Below are 20,169 nucleotides of genomic sequence, written 5' to 3'. Positions count from 1 at the left end.
ACAGTCCACATTAGAGGCAAGTCTACATTATTTATCAGCCCATTCAGTGACCAGGCAAAATGCTTCTTGGATATCGATCAATCATAGGCCTTACTTTTGGAACCAGTGCCATAGATCTAATTAAAACAATGCAGTCTTACATTTTCAAACATAAATTTTCATAAAACATACAGTTCACAAATGTAAATTTTCACTCCTTCTCCCATATACAACATACATTTCAGGTATTTTCCGAAGCAACAAATGCATCCCTTTATTTATTGTTCAAATATGAAACAACAGAACACAAGTTATGACCAGGGGTGAGGTTTCAACTTCAACGTAGCAGTAATTTAACTGCGATTCATTAATATGTATTCTCATGCTATGACTCGACCATCTTAGAGGTTCAGTCTTTTTTCTAAACTCACCCGAATCTTATTTATTTGTTAAAACCAGAAACTTGAGCAATTACTTTATTCAGTGATGCCATAGTTCATCTTCCTAAACCTTGGAAAGTGGATCTTTAAGCAAAAACAAATCATGCTTTGACAGTGTTCAACAGAAAAACATTCTTCCTTTTTATTACAGAGCATGACCATACCTCCATTAAAAAAAGTAAAAAGGTAAAAAGGAATACCTTTCAAATGTTTGCTATAACCAAATGTCAAAACATGTGATTAAAATAACACCTTCCAAGATAACTCCAATACAGTCTAAAGAACAGACTTGAAGGATTCAGAACAGCAGATTTTCTTTGGGCATTTCGGTGTTGTTTGGGGCTTAAAAGCTGTTGGGTTTTAAGTATCAGCTGCTGCAAAACACAAACTAGCCAGATTAAGCGCACACTTCATGTCATTCAGTGATCAGAGAATTTAAGACCTGAAAGGAGTTGGTGTCTCTGACAGCCCTTTGAGCCATCTGGATGTCTGGTGAGTAGACTGTTTTTCAGGGTCTCGAGTAGTCACTCAAGCCAGTTTACTGACAATGGCCTGGTTGAGTGAATTCAGCTGATTGGTCCATTTGTCTAGGGCTGTATATCGGGCACCACCTCTCTTCTGGTGATCAAGCTCCAACAGCTGGTTGACCTGGTCAATGCGGCCATTGATTGTGCTGAAACATTACATCAATCGTAACATACCAGTAAATAAGCATATACCAATCTTTTATGTTTCACACAATTTCTACACAAATATATCCTTTCCGATGTATAGGAATATTTGCTTTGTTTTTATACACTTCCGGTCAAAAGTTTAGAAACTTTAATTTTCCCCCAAATTTTATAATAATAATAATAATAATAATAATAATAATAATAATAATAATAATGTCATTAAAACTCTGGAATAACAAAAATGGAACTATGTTATGATAAAAAATCCCAAATAAATAAAAAATAATTTAGTATTTTAGCATCTTCAAAGTAGACACTCTTTTTACCTAGAATTTCCAGAAATGTATTCTTGGCATTTTCTCAACCGAATTCTTGAGGAAATCCCCTGAGATGCTTTTTAAACAGGACTAAAATAAGTTCCCACTTATGCTGGATGCTTGTTGGCTGGTTTTCTGAATAATTTTTTCGCGCCAAGTCATCCATTAAAAAATATATTTTTTGTAAATAAAATGTTAGTTTTCTATTGAAAGAAATGAATATGTTGGCACAATTATATTTTTGTCCACAAGACCGATTTCAAACATTTAAACATACACCTTCAGATCAAAAGCTTTTTAACATCATGAGAAACATTTCAGTCAAGTGTCTCCAAACTTTTGACTGGCAGTGTATATAAAATATAAATGTCATGACAACTTACTTGTCTAATATACACTGCACAAGCAAGCTTTCCACATCCACAACATCAATGTTCAGTTCCTGCAGAAAAATAGCCACCAGGTCAAGACACAATAATTGAACTTTCAACAACAGAATTAAATTCTACAGAAAACACATTACCTTTGAAATGAAAGGTATGTGTATCCTAGTGTAAGGCTTAATTAATTTGATGAGCACTTGCGTTCTTATGTTCCGTAACAGCTCTAGAGAGAAAAATAAAAACAGAAGATGGATGTTCATTCACATTCACTAAGTGGGGGATCAAATATTTATTTCCTTTAGAGTTACAAGTCAGACTCACCTTCAATATGTTCTCTGATGAAGGGGTCATCCATTATGTTACTGTGATTCGTCTTCAAGATTTTCTCAAACTCTGTGATGTCATTGTTCTGGTAGGCACTGTAATGAAAAACAAACAAAAAAATTTTGACAAAACACTACTATGATATACATCAGAAATGACAACTGGCTTTCAGAATGAATGAAGACATTTTGATGTAATTATTTCATGATATTAAATTATATGCAACACAAAGTGTAATAAGCTCCCTGGACAAAAAAAAAAAAGTCACATCCACCTACAACAGCACCTTATAGTACAATGTTAATATATTGTGCATCTGGACAAATGTAACTTGGTATAAAAGCCGAACCTCCAGTTGATGTCCAAACACTGAGGCGTATATAACGCATGAATACTGAGATAGTATTGGGGGAAGTACATCACACAATGGCTAAAGGGTATTCTAGTATTCGGTGTAATGAGAAGACATCCGTCCAGTCAAAAGAAGTCACCGTATTTGCTGGCGTGCCACAACAGCCTGTACAACGAATGCTTCTGTGCAAAAATGGGATTAGGTTGTCGAACAGCAGTTAGGAAGCAGGGGTCAGCCATGATACGTCGCCCCTGGAGCAGATAGGATTAAGGGCCTTGCTCAAGGGCCCAACAGTGGCAGCTTGGTTGTGCTGAGGGTTGAACTCCCGACCTTCTGACGAGTAACCCTAGTGCTGATATTACAGCAAGTGTTAGGAATTTTTTTTTTTCTGGGAAGCTTACGTAATTTGTGTTACGTAATTAATTCTTTATCTTTAAGCTGCCTTACCTTACCAAGTTCGTCATTGCTAGAATTTCTGGATCGTTCTTGTAAGGTTTTGCCTAGCCACAAAACAACATTTTAGAAAAATCACACTACAAACTAGCAACACAAAGACCCTATATTATATTGTTCATTACCTCTTGAGAATCAAATGGGTTTATTCCTGACTTCATCAGCATGTTGGCCAAGACCAAGTACTTTAAACACGTAGTTCGTCTGGGGCTTCCGGATTCGTCGTAATTTTTGAACGCTTCAAAAAAGTCTGTGTGCGCCTTCTCGAACTCTCCCTCCCTTAAGTGCATTTTTCCACCACATTCTAGATCAGAGTGTGAGCACACACACAGCAGAAAATGGGAGACTGTAATTTAGGTAGTCACAGTGAGGGAACATAATTTCTTTGTTGTTATAACTGTATTTGAGTAATCGATTTAGTACAGAAGAGTTACATGGTGTCCCAAAAGTCTCCATACATAAGGAAAATTAACACTTTTTAGCAAAATGTTTCATACTTATAATATATGATTTTTTTTCCCTCCCTCAAATAGCCTTTGAAAATGCCTTTGACAAATGAAGAATGTATTGAAATTATTCCCATGGCTGGATCAGGAAGCAGTCAGAAAGGTTGCAACAGACATGCAATTACATGCATAACACCAGTTCATCATGAGTAGGAGAGACGACTCTGTGTGTGTGTTTACAAAGAAATGGCAGCCATGTAGTGGATATTTTGTAAATAAAGTTACATTTTCCCCTATATATGGAGACTTTTGGGACAGCCTGTAGACATTAGAGGAGGAATTACCTCGGATGACTCCCATGATGAGTGGATGTGGGATTGCTGACTTGATGTGTAAAGACTGCTCATATAGAGCTTTCAGCTTCTTGTTGTTTTTTTGAGCTGTGTACATCTGAATTTCCAAAGCGTAAATCTCCAGCAACTGTGTGCCTTTCTTCAGATCATCTTCACCATCATCAGTCTTCACAAAGACAATGGAACAATTACAATCAAATGACACCTCATCTAAACTTACAGTTTCCACATCTGTGCTCTTTTACCTGACATGACTGGTGCAGCTGCCTGAGAATTTTCTGAAGTTTTCCAAACTCTTCTCTCTCCAAGTACAATTTGCCTAACTGGATTGAGCAGAAGAACACGCTTTTAGCATTTTATAATTTATATATTGGAAATGCAACAGAATTATTCAATTCGTTCATGTTTATGGATAAGTAAAAAGTATTTATTTTAAATTGCGTGGTCTAGGTTTTACTGGTCATGATAAGTGTTTAAAAAATCATCATAAATACCTTTGTATTAGTTTTAAACCACAGCCTGTCGTTTTTGGCGTCCTTTAACGCTTCTAGAGTCGTCTCGTAAAATTCTTGAAGCAAGTCCATCTGTAAGGGGGAAGCAACAAGAAATTCACAAACATGTTTCTTTTCCACCAAGTTTCTCTGAATTCACAGCATTTTAAACACATTAATTAAGGAAACTGCAACACTTTACATATCAAGGTTTCCAACTAACTAATTATTTACTGCATTCATTCAAATAAAAATAAAAAAATTGTTGGACTTTGCATTACAAAAACATACGTAATGATAAAGTACGTTAAAGTATTCATTGTTGTATAAAATGTTATTTGTATAAAAAAAATAAAAATAAATAAATAAATAAAAAAGCACTTTTGTATAAATGTTAATTAAATACATTAAATCGTTTATTCAATCCACGACTAGTTAGTATAAGTTACTGGAAGAAAATTTAATTAACCGCATCGTAATGCTGATAATTTATTAACTCTGATCTGCGGGTGGAAATACTGGAACTTGTTTTTCAGCCTTACTTCTGAATTTTGCCAGTTAATACCCTCAAACATGTTACTGAATGTGCTGGTTCATATTGGTCATTATCGATATAAATAGGCCTGTCAAGATAATTTGCGATATACGGACATGACCTCTATCATTGTTGCTGCCTTCGATATCCCCATTGTGTTTTCATGCATATTTGTTGCAAGAATGAATGTCACCAACATTTTAGCCATTCACACTGCTTCTGTTCCCATCAGCTCTAGGGCTGTCAAATTAAAATTTAAACCTTAAATAGACATCGAATTTAAGATAAACATATACATTAGAATGCAACAACCGTGTAGACTCGAATTTAAGATGTGTGTTTTAATTAAAACACACTGTTGAAAAAAAAATTATACTCAAGATATTAATGCACTAAAAGTTTTTCCAAGAAGAAAAATCTAGAAAGAATAGTTCTAGTGTTTCAAATAATCCAGTCGTAGTCAATAATGTCAGGTATTGAGCTGGTTAAGCTGTGTAAGCTGAAGCTGAGCAGTGAATGAACACCGTTAAACTGAAGCGCTTTACTAGCGGGTTAATTAACTCACCCAAACGAATCCTATACACAAGAGATTAATCAGATGTTTACACCTCAACCTAATATTACAACATGCTTCTACACAAAATGATCTTGGAAGAGCCAGATTTAAATGAAATAATTCATGGCATGAACATGTATTTATGCTGGTCATCAAGAGTGTTAGTTACACTCAAAGTTATTTAAGGTGCATTAATGTTGACGCTTAAGATTTGCAAAAGCGTTACCATGGAGACAATACCTGTTTGGAGGTTGAAATGTAATCAAGAATAGAGTTGATGGATTTCTCAGAGTAGTTCCTTGTGACAGCACTTCGTATATACGTCAAGAGCTGTTTGTATCGGTTCATCATTTCCGGGAAGTTTGTCTGAATGGAAATAAAAATTGGGAGGGAAAAGGATCAAATATTTAATCAGCCATTATTAAAACATTTTCAAAAAATTCCAAAGTAAAGTCTGTTATCCTTCCTTCTTACCAGCTTAAAATTTATTTTAATCATCTGTTTTAATGCTTTGAAACCCCATTCTCCTTTTTCACCCTCCAGCTCCAGCACCTAGGGTTCAGATAAGAATGCAAACTTTATCGATTGAGACATCTTTATTGTGATTGCACAGTACAGGTACTCAGCAATGAAATGCAGTTCAGCATTTAACAGGAGTGCATTATGCAAATGAACAATGTTCAGGTTGAATATTATATACACACATATACAGTAAATAAATAAACATGGCTATGAGCAGTAGCTATTAAGCAAATAATAATATGAATGGTAATTACACTAGATTATGGACAAACTATAATAAGTTATAAAAAAAAATAATAAATAGTATATGCAAGTATTAGTCATAAATATATATATGCAAGAGATATGTACACTGTATTACACACACAAGAACCCAGCTTATCCATGAATAATACACAATGTATATACAGATTTATACTTCACTCTGATTGGAAGGTGTCTATTCAAACTGTATAACACACAGGTAGTTCCAGTCAGTTTAATCACCTTTCTAAATTAATGCACCGCCTATAAACAACTCAGAACTTCATTATTAGTAGAGAGATGCGGCACAGACGCAGGTAATTCACATACGCACATTACGTCTCTCTCGCTAGTAACTATTTATTATAATTCAAATCAAACAAATGTCATCTTATCGCACTATGCATGTCTATCTCCATGTATGATTTAGAGCGGGCAGAATTGTAATAAAATAACTAACGAAAATTAACCATCATTTTTATCCGTTCAATCAAACTTTGCATGTCAAACAGCTTTAACATGTCAATGCTGGCAAGGGACCATGGTATAAGCGGGATAATCCACGGCTGTGTGTGCGTTACACCATTTTAATGCACTCCGCTTCACGTCGAGTGTTTCTTTGCCTCCACGTCTCGCGTGAACATCATGTAATGCACACCTAGCCGTGGATTATCCCTTACATATAAAGATAACCTAGGGTATATATTATGAATCTTTCAAACATAAATAAGCCATATAAATAACTGAGTGCTGCTTTACCTTCTGAAAGCTGCTCAAAGCAGCTTTGGGATCATCTTCCTTTAGGGCTTTAGAATTATAGTACTGATTCTCCAGATCAACATTTGGCTCAGAGTTGCTGTCCTCGGAGTACTCCTGAAATTAAAACAGAGAACAAACACATCAGCTATGACGATTATCATCGAGCATGTTTTAGCATCCCATTGCCATGTGAAGCAGCTCGCTTGTAAAGTAAGTCCCAGCCCACTGTATGTCACATACATCCACTGCACCGCAAAACCTGCAAACAGTTCAAACTAAAATATTCAATTCGAGTCAAATCTGTCTTGTCAAAATGTAGAGCGTCTGTAAAGAGGAGGCAGGATTTTGGTGCCACTAGTCAAACATCCTCACGCCACACAATTCCCAATGAAGATTTATAGCAAAACAAACGTCACAGTGATCCGCGAGACTACTGGAAACAGGAGTACGCTTCTTAAATTTAGAGCAAACAAAACATTTACGCATACAGCACATTTCAGAAACATTATCCAGCTACTAAAACATTTCAATACAATAGATATTTGAATTAAAGCTATTTAATTTAAGCGAACAGTAAAATAGGATTATAACTATAATAACTAAAACTAGGTTTAGGTGGTGTTTATTTTTAGCAAATACACACACATTCATAGCATTGTATAGACTTATTCCTACGGCTCAGATGTGGAAAATGGAAATCTAATTCGCTTCCACTCACAAAATGACACGACATTACCATTAAACGTCAGCCTTCAAAATGATCACAGTTAAGAGCTGCTAAGAACACTTATTCACTTGCATTACTTTTTTCTTGCAAATTACTTTATATTACTTTAACTGTTGCACTTTTATTCTATTTCCACAGACTTCCTAGTATATATTTTTAAAGTTTCTTCTTTCTGTCAATATTATTATTAATTTCATTATTATTATTATTATTATTAGCCTATTTTACCATTTTTATTTTTGACTAATGGCAACAAGACAGCAGGTAACGTAGCCACCTCACAGCTCCCGGCTGAACCCTGAGCTCACGCTACTATCTGTGTGGTGATTCACATATTCTCCACGTGCCTGTGTGGGCTTCCTCTGGGTTCTCTGGTTTCCTCCCTTCTCACTAAAACATGTCGGTAGGTAGACTGGCTACACCAAACTGGCACTGTGTGTAAGAGTGTGTGTGAGAGTGTGCATGTGTGTACAGTGTCCTGAGATGGACTGGCATCCCATCCAGGGTGTATTTGCACCTCAAGCCCAGTGTTCCTGGAATAAGTTTTGGATCCACTGCAACCCAGACCAGGATAAAGTTGTTACTGAAGATTATGATTTTTATTATTATTACTACTACTACTACTACTACTACTACTACTACTCATATCTGGTTAAAAATGCCACTTGTTTATTTCTGTTTTGTACTTCACAACAAAAAGCACTTAAAGTGCATTTTAAATATATGCATGGTGGGGCAGAAATAAATTGTATAATAATAATAATAATAATAATAATAATAATAATAATAATAATAAAGCATATAGTTAACGTCACTGTAGTGGATGGTCTTACTGTCCATGTATCGCATTATGTCCGTACATCATCAGTTTATCTCCCAGTGTCAGTGTAGCCACGATACTATATAAAATAATTATTTACTAGATTATTATTTCACTTTAGACATGGCGGATTGAGGCAGTGACAGCTCTCTGGCTGCACGGGGCTAACTAACTAACTAGCTAGCAAGCGTTTAGCTTGCTGTAACACTGTACAATGTAGCGGCTCAACAAGACAGATTACAAACTTCACGACTATATAACCACAGCTCTTTTAGTCAAACTTTGCTAAATAAACAGGTTGAGGAGCTAACTGAACACAATCCAAGCTAAAACATGATCAACCCTAAGCTAGCTAGGCTAGCGACTCAGTATGCGGTAGCTGGCTGTCCAGTCAGAGAGATAACCTGGATACCTGCTAGCACGCTAACATGTTAGCATTATTGTCTCGCGCTAACTGTATTCAAAGAGAAAATATTAGCGACAGTACGCAGCATGCGTGTAAAACTATGTAGGTTAGCTCATTTACCAGATCATAATCCTCTTCATCGTCGCACATGAAATCATCTTCCATGTCAGACATTTTGACCGGTGAATAGGGCCGAAACACTCCCACAATCCTCCGCGCTTCAAAAATAAATCACCGTATAAGGCGCATGCGCAGAAACCCTGCTATTTGCTCTGATCCCTGGTCAGATGTGTGCTATCTCTTATCGTAATCAGTGCGCTACTTGAGAGAATGAAACTGCTCCCAGATCTGTGTAACTTCTGCTAGCGTCCCAACGCTTTTTGAATGTCCTCTTCTTCCGTATAGCTGGAAGTATGTTCCGGATATGATCGTCACCTGATAAAACTGCTCCAGTTTTAAGAAAACGTATTGTGGAGTGTCTGCGATATATCACCTGTGTCCTAATGGAAGTAAATCCACCAAAAATCAAGGTCCTGCTCAGAGACAACGACAGGTAAGTTAACTTCCCCAAGTAGCGACTCCTTTCCACTGACTTACTGTGCATATGCAAAAGTAGTGCACTGGAATAAAGTAGGTTTGACGTTGGACGTTCGATATTTGCGGATATGCGGAAATTAAGGGACCGTCTCTAAAGTTACATACGACATTGTTAAACACGTTTCTATCTTCAATAGCATTTGAATGGAATGACTTACAGTCATATAACCAACTATACAGTTGGTTTTGTGACTGTACATAATTCCCTTCAAATGCTATTGAGCTTTAAATTATGGTATATTTTCTGTATGGGCCCATTCTGCAGTGAAATTCATGTCTAATTTATATATGATTTAATAGCTTATTTTTGATAAATATCAAAAATCTAAAAGGTGTGCGTCATACCTGACACCTAGTTGAACACTTTCCAGTTGGTTGTGTGACTGCACATCATTCCCTTCAAATGCTATTGAAGTTAGAAACGTGTACAACAATGTCGTATGTAACTTTAGAGACGGTCCCTTAATTTCCGCATATCCGCGAATATCGAACGTCCAACGTCAAGGCAACTTTATTCCCGTAAGTAATGCAGTGAAATTGTGTGTTAAAGTTTCTGTCAACTTAGACACACGCAATTACGTAATTTCCTGTCAAAACCTACTCTCGCATACATTTTTCCTTTTTAAAATATTAGTCTTTCATATAAGTGGAGAGAGAATATACAGACGACATGGCTCATATTATCCAGATTCCTAACTATACATCATGTCATGGTTTTAGTTAAAGCCTCACAATACACAAAGACGACGGTGCAGAAATTAAACAATTCATTTAATCAAACTACTAAGAAACAACAGTCTATATACAGTATAATCTGTATACTGTCGAGTTCAGGTTTTCCCCCTGGTGTGTTTTGCTGTACAATACACGTGATGATATTCCTGTCACATGACATTAAAATGTACGCACTAGCAGTATTTTCCCTAGCAGTTAAACCGTTTCCAATTTACACCCCCCCCCCCCCCCCCCCCATTAAAAAGTTAATTTGCTCAAATCAAGCGAAAAAAAATGTTTATGATCTTTATTTGTAATAATATCAGTAAGAGTTTCACCTAAGTGCATGTTTCAGAAAAATATATATTAAAACGTTAATAAAAATCTATCTGCAGCATTTTTGCATAAACCAGCCCACTAAAACGACACTTTATCTTAATTTACAATCATTAAAATACATCCCATGCTTGAAACACACTTTTCCATGATTATTACAGGTTTTGAAAAATTCACCCCTATGTAATACTTGGAATATTCCACAAGGCAGAATTTTCTGAAGATTATGGAAAGAAGAAAATTAAATTGTGTTTTCTTATTCATTTTCTTTTATTTTCAGTGATGGTGTGCTATTGAATGATGTAGCCACTTTGAAAGTATACATATGTTGCCCAAATTAAAGACTGAAAATAAATGTATTAATAAATATTTTTTTAAAAATAAAAATAAAATAAAAAAAACATATGTCATTAGAATCCTTAATGTTCAATGCCATCAGCACCACAGTTGTGGAATCAGCCAGGTGTTGACTAGTGAACCATGAACCACTGTGCTACTTTAAATGTTTTTCTTCTCTGTCATACGCTGAAAAGCCCAAAGCAAAGAAAAAGTCTCAATTTGCTGGTAGTCTTTTATGCAGTTTTTAGTTTTACAATCTCCTTATTAATCTGTTAATACAACTCAACAGAATCGAGTATCCATTGTTAACCAGCATACAACAGTCTTACAATACAACAAAAAAGACAAGGGATACTTAGAAATACCAGTTTGTTTTTTCTTGATTTTGTCCATACCTTTTGATAAAAGAATGGCTTATTCTTTAGCCAGTGGCTAAAGTATCTGTGTTGCTTCGAATCGCAGTAAACAACTGTTACTCTTCGCACTGCAACAGACTTTCAAAAATGGTGGATGAAATAAAATGTTGCCTGCACTCAACCAATCAGCATGTTCACCCCCCAAGTCCCACCCCCTAAGTCCCACCCCCCAAAGTTCCTGGCTTTTGAAAAAGTACCACCTCCCAAGTAGAGACTTTACAAGGGCTAATTATTTTACCCGGAACTTAATTTAGACCCTGGTCCCTGCGGTGGAAACACACAGAGTACCTCCCAAGTCCCTGGTTCCTGGGGAAAGTTCCTGCGGTGGAAAAGTGACTTAGTATAACAAATGTACAGTACAAAAAGACCCCAGGACAAATTTGTTTGAAATCTTTTGTCAGCCCTTGTATCTACCAATTATCAGCAGTAGATGGCAGTAAGACTACTAATGTGCACTACACTAGTAAACCAGCAACAAAAAAGAAAAGTAAGTAGAAGCTTCGTACGGGTTTCCCTCCAGACATTATAGAAACAAATGTAACCAAAATATGTGTTCTTGTGACGTGTTAACTTGCTCATGTGTCTGTTGAGACAGGTATATTTGACCATCCAACAGTGGTAGCTTGGTGGCAATGCTGGGATTTGACCTAATACTCAGTTATGTTAGTAGGGTTATATGTATATGGCTGAACACTTTGGCCCTTATGCAAAAGTACAGTAGGGCCACAGATGCAAGGTGAAGGGGCATCATGATGAGTGCTGCATGCTTGGACTCTGCTGCTTCACATCACTTCTTGAACACCTCAAGGATGCAAGAAAGCAAAAAGAGTAAACTGGCTCCTTGCCATTTTGTATCTGCCGTAGGCCCCAAAGATGTCACACAAGCCTTCAATGAGTTTTCTTTATTTTTATTTTTTAAATTTATTTATTGCCACTGCAAAATGTGCATTTTACTCAACATGTCACCTTGTGCAAATATATGCATTTGCAATTATAATTTAAAAAAAAATTAACTTAACTTAGTTTATTTGTATATTTCTCCATTACAGACTACAGAAACTCAAAACTGCATTTACTGGAAAATATGAAGAAAGTCCTCTGTTTTATGCATGTGCTCCTGGCAGAGTGAATTTAATAGGTTGGTTATAATTTGTCTCTCATATACATGCTAGCAATACATAATGTAACTGATAGCACTGATTATATTAGATTAAATCCATTACAGGCGAACACATAGACTACTGCGGTTATGCCGTCCTCCCTATGGCTATCGAGCAGAATATCCTTGCTGCTGTATCTGTGAACAACTCTCAGACAATCCAACTGGCCAACACTGACCCCAAATACAAGTAAGTGTACCTGGTTCCGGGGAGAGTCATGCTCATCTGACTAAGGCACTGTTATATAATTTTGTTCAATAATTTTGATGGGTTTATTTTTTTGTACAGGGACTTCACAGTGTCTGCCTGTGAAATCACCATAGACCCAGAGAATCCTCAATGGCATTATTACTTCCTTTGTGGAGTCAAAGGTATTCAGGTGAGAGAAGCAGATAAAATAGCTCATCATTAGAGTGCATTTACAAGTCTAACATTTAAAACCATTGATTTGTGTTTCACGATTTCAACATTTCAGGAACAGCTGAGCTTGTCTTCTCTGGCTGGGATTCGGTGTGTTGTAGATGGAACGATTCCAGCTAGTTCAGGCCTGTCTAGTTCCAGCGCTCTGGTGTGCTGCGCTGGCCTGGTCACGATGGAAGCCAACCAAAAGTCTGTCTCCAAAGTAAAACAGAATCTCTTATCAACTCTTTTAGTCTTGAATTTCCTATGTTTATTACATTATTAGGTAACACTGTCTGCTGTGGCTTCTATACAAACCATCTATAGACTGAATCATTAACCAGTTTAACAAGTGCTTCTCAACATGTCAAAACATGGGATTAGGGATAAGTTGATGTCAATGTCAAGTTCATGTGTATATAGCACCATTAAAAACAACATAGGTTGACCAAAGTGCTGTACAACAATAGTTACAAAAGCTAAAATAGAAATATCAAAAGGAATCCTAATATTGTAACAGTCTTTCCATAACAATCTCTATGACTGGTCAAGAGGCAAGAAAAATAAATAAGTTTTTTTTAACTTTGATTTAATAATAGTTCAAATAGGAGCAGTTCTAATGTGTAGAGGCAGGCTATTCCAAAGCTTAGGGCCAGCCACAGCAAAAGCACAATCACCTTGTCATATCACAGCAAACCAATGACCCATCCTGCACTGCGGCCTATAAACATGGCCGCCATGAACTGCAATTCCCAGAACACTCATTCATTCTATGCACACCTGCATCCAATCTCACACAAAATCACACCACAGTTTAAAAGTACATTTGAATAATTCACTCTTTGCGAAGTATTGAGTGTTATCACCATACTAAGCGTTTGTACCCTCTTCCTCGTTTTGTTTCATGTTCTTTGATCTTGCTTCTTGTTCCTTGTTCTCAATTCTTGCCTTGCCTAGTTCACACCTATTTACAGATCGCCTGGCCCATTGGCTGTTTCTTGACCACGCTATTGTCTCATGATTTGGATTTGTCTGCCTCCCTCTCTTTATTAAAAGCTCTTATCTGCACTTGCATCCATCCTAACCTTCATTACTTGGATTCCGTGACACATCCCTAAGCTTCAAGCTAGATCTGGGAACCGTTCGTAGCGCTTGATCACATGACCTGACAGTTTTAGATGGGCTATTATGGATAGGAGCTCCATAAGGTATAACAGAGCTAGATTGTTAAGAGAATTTTAAACTAGTAGTGTTTTGAAATCAGTTCTGTAGCGCACCAGTAGCCAGTGTAGTGATGCAAGAGTAGGGGTAATGTGTTCGCACTTCTGTGTACCCATCACATCAGGAGTCTGGCACAAGCATTCTGGACTAATTGTAATCAGGCCATAGATGTCTGAGTAATACCAGTGTAGAGAGAGTTGCTGTAATCCTGAAAAGAAGAGATAAAAGCATGAGTCACTTTTTGAAGATCCATAAATGTTAGAAAAGACCGACCGAAAGAGTTGATGGTTTGTAATGATCTACTAAACATCAAGTGCTATGAAATAAAGCTATCCAAATAAAGCAAAAGGGTACTATCCAAAACAAGCTGCAAGTCTGTAGATTTTTAATAAAATATACCAACCATAAAATGAGTCCTCCAAATAAAGAATAAAACATGACAGGAGATTCAACGATGGGGTAGTGTAATGTAGCCCCAAAGGTGATTATCTTCCAATAACAGCATGCCCTGAAGTGTTTTATTTGTCCTATACCACAGCAGTTTGCCAATAATGATTTTTTTTATTCATTAAAGAATCACATGCTGTAATTTAAGGTTGTAGAATGTCCACAAATCAGATGTGCAAGTGTCCATGTCTACAGAAATGCTAAAATTTTACAATGAGTGTATTAATTAATTAATTAATTAATTAACACCTTCTGACCAAATAGAATGGCGCATTCAACAGGGCTCTGGTCTAAATTGAAGAAAGCTGATAGTCTATAGTGTGTGGATAGATTTGTGTCTTTCCATTAATCGGAGATGATATGGTTTTTATTGTAGCAGTTTTCTGTCACTATTACTTACTCTGTTTCAGCCCAGGTGTATAGTGTGTATTAGTGGAAGCCATGTTATAGCTCTCAGTGGATCACTGGTTGATCTATTAAATGTCAACATTTTAGTAGACTGGGATATTTTCTTTCGGATTAGTTGATAGACTGGTTGAGTCACTCGGCAGGTTGTTAACAGTCTTTAGATGGTTTGTTGGCTGTAGGTGGTCTACACTGTACTATAAATTGTTATAGCCATATACAGTGTTATCTTTATTTTATTTCCACCACTTGCTAAATGCATAAAGTTCACACACGAGTAAAATACTACCTTTTTTCCCCTGACAGGTATTGTTGGCTGAGACATGTGCCAAGTGTGAACGCTATATTGGAACTGAAGGAGGAGGGATGGATCAATCCATATCTTTCCTTGCTGAAGAGGGAACTGTAATGTATTTAATTTTCATCCTTGTACATACAATTTGTGTAATTACATCTTAACAACTCTTATAGCTTCAAAGCCATGATTTATATATGATGATATCGTACTGCATCTGAAACCTGTTTGTTTTTTATTTTCTAGATTGCTTCTTCTAGGATGGTTTTCTAATTGTCTGTTTTCGAATTGTCTGTTTTCTCAACATGGTTATCACTCAAGGCAAAGCTGATCGATTTCAATCCCCTGAGGAGCACAGATGTGAAGCTCCCAGATGGTGCTGTCTTTGTAATTGCTAACAGTTGTGTGGAGATGAACAAGGCAGCCACATCACACTTCAACATTAGAGTGGTGGAATGCCGTATTGCTACAAAGGTGAGGAGTTCATCATATTGCACTGCATTTTATTTGCATTTTATTGTTCATTAAGCTTCGATTAGCTTACTGTACCTTTAAAAGTGAATGAGCTAAATTACCTGTATATACTTTTGAAGAAATTCTTAAAAAGTCTAATTAAGAGACAAACTTGTTCGCTCTGTTCACAGATACTGGCTACGGTCAGAGGCCTGGAGTGGAATAGCCTGCAGAAGCTGGGAGAACTACAGACACAGCTAGGCTCGAGTCTGGACAAGATGCTGGATTTGGTGGAGGAAGTCCTTCACCCTGAGCCCTACACCAGAGAAGAAATTTGCAAGATGCTGGGAATCACTGCTCAGCAGTTGTGTGATAATATCCTCAGTGCTAACACACAGCATGGTAAGGGCATATAGGACTTATAGTGAATATAAGAATCTGGACCATCTGAGCATTTCATTTACATGTAATTAGAACAAATACAGTAGTTCATATTTCTCTTGTTACTTCAGTGACCCACTTCAGTCTGTACCAGCGGGCCAGGCATGTGTACAGCGAAGCGGCACGTGTGCTTCAGTTCAAGGCTGTGTGTGATTCGGCACCTGCTGATGCTGTTCTGCAGCTTGGTGAGCTAATGAACCAAAGCCATGCTAGCTGCAGAGACTTGTATGAGTGTAGCTGCACAGAGCTGGACCAGTTGGTGGACATTTGTCGGTGAGTGAGATCAAAACTTCTTACACTAAGTCTTAAGACTGTTAAGAGTTTAACTAGGCAATGTCAAATAAGTGGGGGTCAAAGAGTGACGCAACTTTGCATTTATGATGTACTGATGACTGATACAAAAAGGAATAGGAAACAGGTACATACGTTCATAAATAATAGGAAATATTAGAACGTAAATCTAGTTATTATTCAGTTCTCTGTAAGGAAACAGATATCCCATGTGAAACCAATGATACTGTGTATTTTTCAATTTCCCATTTAGTTCACGTCATCACGTCCTGATGTTCCGATGAATTAGACCATCTTTTATAATTGTATAGCACATTTTATAATACTTTGTCAAATCCGCATTACATTCTTGGATATGGTCCTGATGGCAGGACAGTGGGAATGTAACTGGGACAAATAGACCCTCCTTCAATTCATGTCTTCAAAGACAAGTCATTTTTGGATATATTTGTAAAACATTTTGCCTTGTTTACCCAACCAACACACACACACACACACACACACACACACACACAACTAGTGAGGGTGAAGGTTAACACATGCTTCCTCCATGATACATGAAGCCAGCCAATCACTTCAAACTGCTTCTTAAGCTGCATCACAGGGCAGTGTAACACACTCGGAGGAACACGCTATCCGTCATCTTCCACACACGAGCTCATAGACGCCCATGATTAGCTAGCGTTGACATGGGAGAGAGACTGTGCCACTCCTCCCACCCAGAGCACCCGCACAGACAATTTTGCTCCCTTGACTCGCAGCCATAGACATCTGGTATCGTCACGATGCTAACCTGCAATCTCCAGTAATAGGGTGAATGCTTTTCTGTTGCACCACTCAGGACCTATGTTCAGAATTGAAATGAAAAACATTCCTGGTATTTTTCATATTTTTGTTAAAAACAAAAAACTGTAATATTGACATAAGTTTAATGTACTGTAGGTGACTGCACACACTCTGTAACATGGTATTCTCGACAGGGAGGCTGGTGCAGTGGGTTCCAGGTTAACAGGAGCTGGATGGGGAGGCTGTGCTGTTTCCATGGTACCCACTGAAAGGACGGATTCTTTTCTCCGGACAGTGAAGGAGCGTTACTACATGCCTCATGCTCGACGAGCAGCTCTGGTAAAGCAGAGCCTTTTTGTAACCAAGCCAGGGGGAGGAGCAGCTATTTTTACAGAAGAATAAAAACTGAGGGAGATTTATATATATATATTGAGGGGTTTTTTCCATCATGACCAAACTATCACTTTTATTGCTTCCAATCAACCATTTACAGGGAATGCAGTGAATATTTCTTCAGATTGTAGGTCTGATTGAAAATAATTTTATATAATTTTCCTGAATTATGCACCGATTAAAAAGATTGTGGAAGATTGCCGTGTTTCCTGATGTGTAGTTTCTGTATAATTTATGCAGTACGTCATCTGCGAGAATGAGGAACATAAGCTGTTGGATGGTTGCCATGGTACCTAACTAACTCACTCTCTCAAAATATCACTCTCAACATTAATGCATTCAGTGTATGCATTGTATGCTCACACTAAAGTTAATAAACACTAAGTAAACAGATCACAGAGATGGAACCATTTTAAAATGGACATTTTATGTGTCTTATAAAAAGTCAAATGAACTGTATAAAATCCATGCATATAAATAAAAACAATAAACAAATTGCATGGTCTTCATTGATAAAATTCACAGCAGGAAATTCTCATACATTCTTAACATAATGGAACGTTAAATTAAATGAGGCAAATTGTCCATCCATATAAACAAAACTCCCTATTATTTTCAGTTTTAAATAAATAAAAAACATACACATCCGTTTAACATAAAATGTTGATTTAAACATTTTTCTGTACATCAGGTATTTGCAGAATTTGTAACATGGGGTGGGGGTTGGGGGGGGGGGGGGGGGGGGGTACAAACAAGGCCTTGATGGTAGAGAGATACTGAAATACTGGACAAAACTCAAAAATATACTTCTTTCACTGAGCGTCAAATCAAAAAGGCACAAATATTTCCTTTTGTATAAGGACAGTGAAACGAATGCCCGATTTGTTATCCTTTCTGTAGACAGTGTAGTTACTGTACACAGTAAAAGCTTTACCTGTCGGTGGAAGGGGATGAAAGGCACAGCTGTGTAGCCTCTGAACTATAACTTTAATCTTCTGCACTTTTCATCATTCTGTGGTCTGCATGTAAACCTGACGCTGACTACAACGTGGTATATGCGCACTAGAGAGGTATAATAAGAAAGAAACAGTGTATGCACATGTAGTATTGTTTAGGATGTAAAAAAAAAAAAAAATGGTGGTGTGGCTAAGCTGATTTCCTTAATGTCAGAACCAAGACCATCAGCCCATGCTGTGCTCTAACAATGCTAATAATAATTTACAAGCAATCTAGATTGCTACTCTAAAACTGACATTGTGTAGTTTATTATAAATCACCGACATTATGTAACATTAGTATGGTCATAGGGCAGTAAGGTTATTTCTGTTTACTAATGTTCGATGATCCGCTCTGAAGACCTTTTAAGCAAAATAAGTTATATGTGCAAACCTTTACTATATACGATGTGTATTTAAATAATTCAGCAAAGTTAGAAAAGAATCAAAATTGAACAAGTTGTCAATTAAGCATTACAATTATTCAAGTAGAGGTATTAGTGTATCAATAAGTGTAAACTCCTTCAACCCTGTATAAAATAATATTACTTTCAAATGCGTTCTTTCTAATTGTGAGACTGTAGGTGTCAAGTTGACAAGTTGATCATAGTTTTAAAACTAACTATAAATAACTATATCAATCCTGAGAGGACTGTTGTAGTTTACCAGTACCTCGGATAATTGCATTGAAATGATGTACACAGTTGAGTCGATCGCTCTGCGATATACTGGACGTGTATGAAGGGCTATGTAGAATTCTCCCAGAAGGTGAATGTCTGAAGCAACATTTCTGCATTTTGCATGCTTGCCTCAGTCAGTTGGGGAAATGAAATCGAAACTAAACAGAGTGGAAACTTTCTCGTGCATTCTCCGAGTCAGTGGCTCACAATTACATGAAATTGCACCAAGAGAACAGAGTGCATTTGCATGAACAAGGAAATTAGTTGAGTAAGATATGGAGTTGTATCTGTGCTTCATTATGCTTGCGCTTTGTTGCTCTACGGAGTCTCTCCTGTGCAATGCTGCTTTTCTTTTAAGCCACCCCATTTGCATGTCTTCTCCTGTTTGAGCACCCAGAACTGCTCTGCATATAGCTGTACAGCACTGAGCTGGCCTGGAGAGTTCTGTGCTTTATATCACATTGGGATGATATGAAAAATTCAGATTTTATGTATGTATATATATATATATATATATATATATATATATATATATATATATATATATATATATATATATATATATATATTAGCTCACAAAAGTGAGTACACCCCTCACATTTTTGTAAATATTTGATTATATCTTTTCATGGACAACACTGAAGAAATGACACTTTGCTACACTTTGCTTGTGTAACAGTGTAAATTTGCTGTCCCCTCAAAATAACTCAACACACAGCCATTAATGTCTAAACCGCTGGCAACAAAACTGAGTATACCCCTAAGTGAAAATGTCCAAATTGGGCCCAATTAGCCATTTTCCCTCCCCGGTGTCATGTGACTTGTTAGTGTTACAAGGTCTCAGGTGTGAATGGGGAGCAGGTGTGTTAAATTTGGTGTCATCGCGCTCACACTCCCTCATACTGGTCACTGGAAGTTCAACATGGCACCTCATGGCAAAGAACTCTCTGAGGATCTCAGAACATAAGCTGAAAAACATAAGCTGAAAAAAAGAATTGTTGCTCTACATAAAGATGACCTA

At 37.0% G+C, this 20,169-nt stretch overlaps 3 protein-coding genes across 4 annotated transcripts in view; 1 reads left to right on the top strand and 2 right to left on the bottom strand.

The window, feature by feature from the left end:
• Positions 1-225: 225 nt before the first annotated feature.
• Positions 226-9,399, bottom strand: cops2 (COP9 signalosome subunit 2). Of its 2 annotated transcripts, none has more exons than XM_017485893.3 (13): positions 9,274-9,399; positions 6,828-6,941; positions 5,778-5,855; positions 5,544-5,669; positions 4,216-4,305; positions 3,967-4,044; positions 3,713-3,887; positions 3,048-3,226; positions 2,917-2,969; positions 2,115-2,212; positions 1,934-2,016; positions 1,794-1,852; positions 226-1,092 (listed from the first exon to the last, which is right to left on the bottom strand). In XM_017485893.3, the coding sequence occupies exons 1-13, from the start codon at positions 9,382-9,384 to the stop codon at positions 948-950; spliced, it is 1,389 nt and encodes a 462-aa protein (XP_017341382.1). In that variant the 5' UTR covers positions 9,385-9,399; the 3' UTR covers positions 226-947. The 2 variants fall into 2 exon arrangements, with proteins under 2 accessions (XP_017341382.1, XP_017341383.1); XM_017485894.3 differs by lacking the exon at positions 9,274-9,399 and adding an exon at positions 8,901-9,096.
• On the top strand, positions 9,146-18,217 carry galk2 (galactokinase 2). Its single transcript, XM_017485895.3, has 10 exons — positions 9,146-9,333; positions 12,232-12,320; positions 12,408-12,531; positions 12,631-12,721; positions 12,818-12,964; positions 15,121-15,219; positions 15,431-15,583; positions 15,754-15,964; positions 16,075-16,276; positions 17,275-18,217. Exons 1-10 carry the CDS (start codon positions 9,284-9,286, stop codon positions 17,480-17,482), a joined length of 1,374 nt encoding a protein of 457 aa, XP_017341384.1. The 5' UTR covers positions 9,146-9,283; the 3' UTR covers positions 17,483-18,217.
• atp8b4 (ATPase phospholipid transporting 8B4) overlaps positions 12,964-20,169 on the bottom strand; it is a 31,793-nt gene continuing 24,587 nt past the window's right edge. Inside the window, exon 30 of the transcript XR_006983689.2 lies at positions 12,964-14,170. The gene's annotated coding sequence lies outside the window, so the exon portion shown is untranslated. The remainder of the gene's footprint in view (positions 14,171-20,169) is intronic.

The sequence above is a fragment of the Ictalurus punctatus genome, chromosome 14 (genome assembly GCF_001660625.3).
Source record: "Ictalurus punctatus breed USDA103 chromosome 14, Coco_2.0, whole genome shotgun sequence".
Classification (NCBI taxonomy): domain Eukaryota; kingdom Metazoa; phylum Chordata; class Actinopteri; order Siluriformes; family Ictaluridae; genus Ictalurus; species Ictalurus punctatus.
The sequence above is the reverse complement of the archived record's forward strand: the minus strand, read 5'-3'. Positions and strand labels throughout refer to the sequence as shown.

Excerpts from the sequence above, each read along its gene's own strand:
- galk2 (XM_017485895.3), top strand. The coding sequence starts at position 9,284 with ATGGAAGTAAATCCACCAAAAATCAAGGTCCTGCTCAGAGACAACGAC. Across the intron at positions 9,334-12,231 it reads CTGCTCAGAGACAACGACAG|ACTACAGAAACTCAAAACTG; the intron begins GTAAGTTAACTT and ends TCTCCATTACAG. Across the intron at positions 12,722-12,817 it reads GTGGAGTCAAAGGTATTCAG|GAACAGCTGAGCTTGTCTTC; the intron begins GTGAGAGAAGCA and ends TCAACATTTCAG.
- cops2 (XM_017485893.3), bottom strand. The coding sequence starts at position 9,384 with ATGCACAGTAAGTCAGTGGAAAGGAGTCGCTACTTGGGGAAGTTAACT. Across the intron at positions 5,856-6,827 it reads CTTTGAGCAGCTTTCAGAAG|GTGCTGGAGCTGGAGGGTGA; the intron begins GTAAAGCAGCAC and ends TCTGAACCCTAG. Across the intron at positions 3,888-3,966 it reads AGCTGCACCAGTCATGTCAG|ACTGATGATGGTGAAGATGA; the intron begins GTAAAAGAGCAC and ends GTCTTTGTGAAG.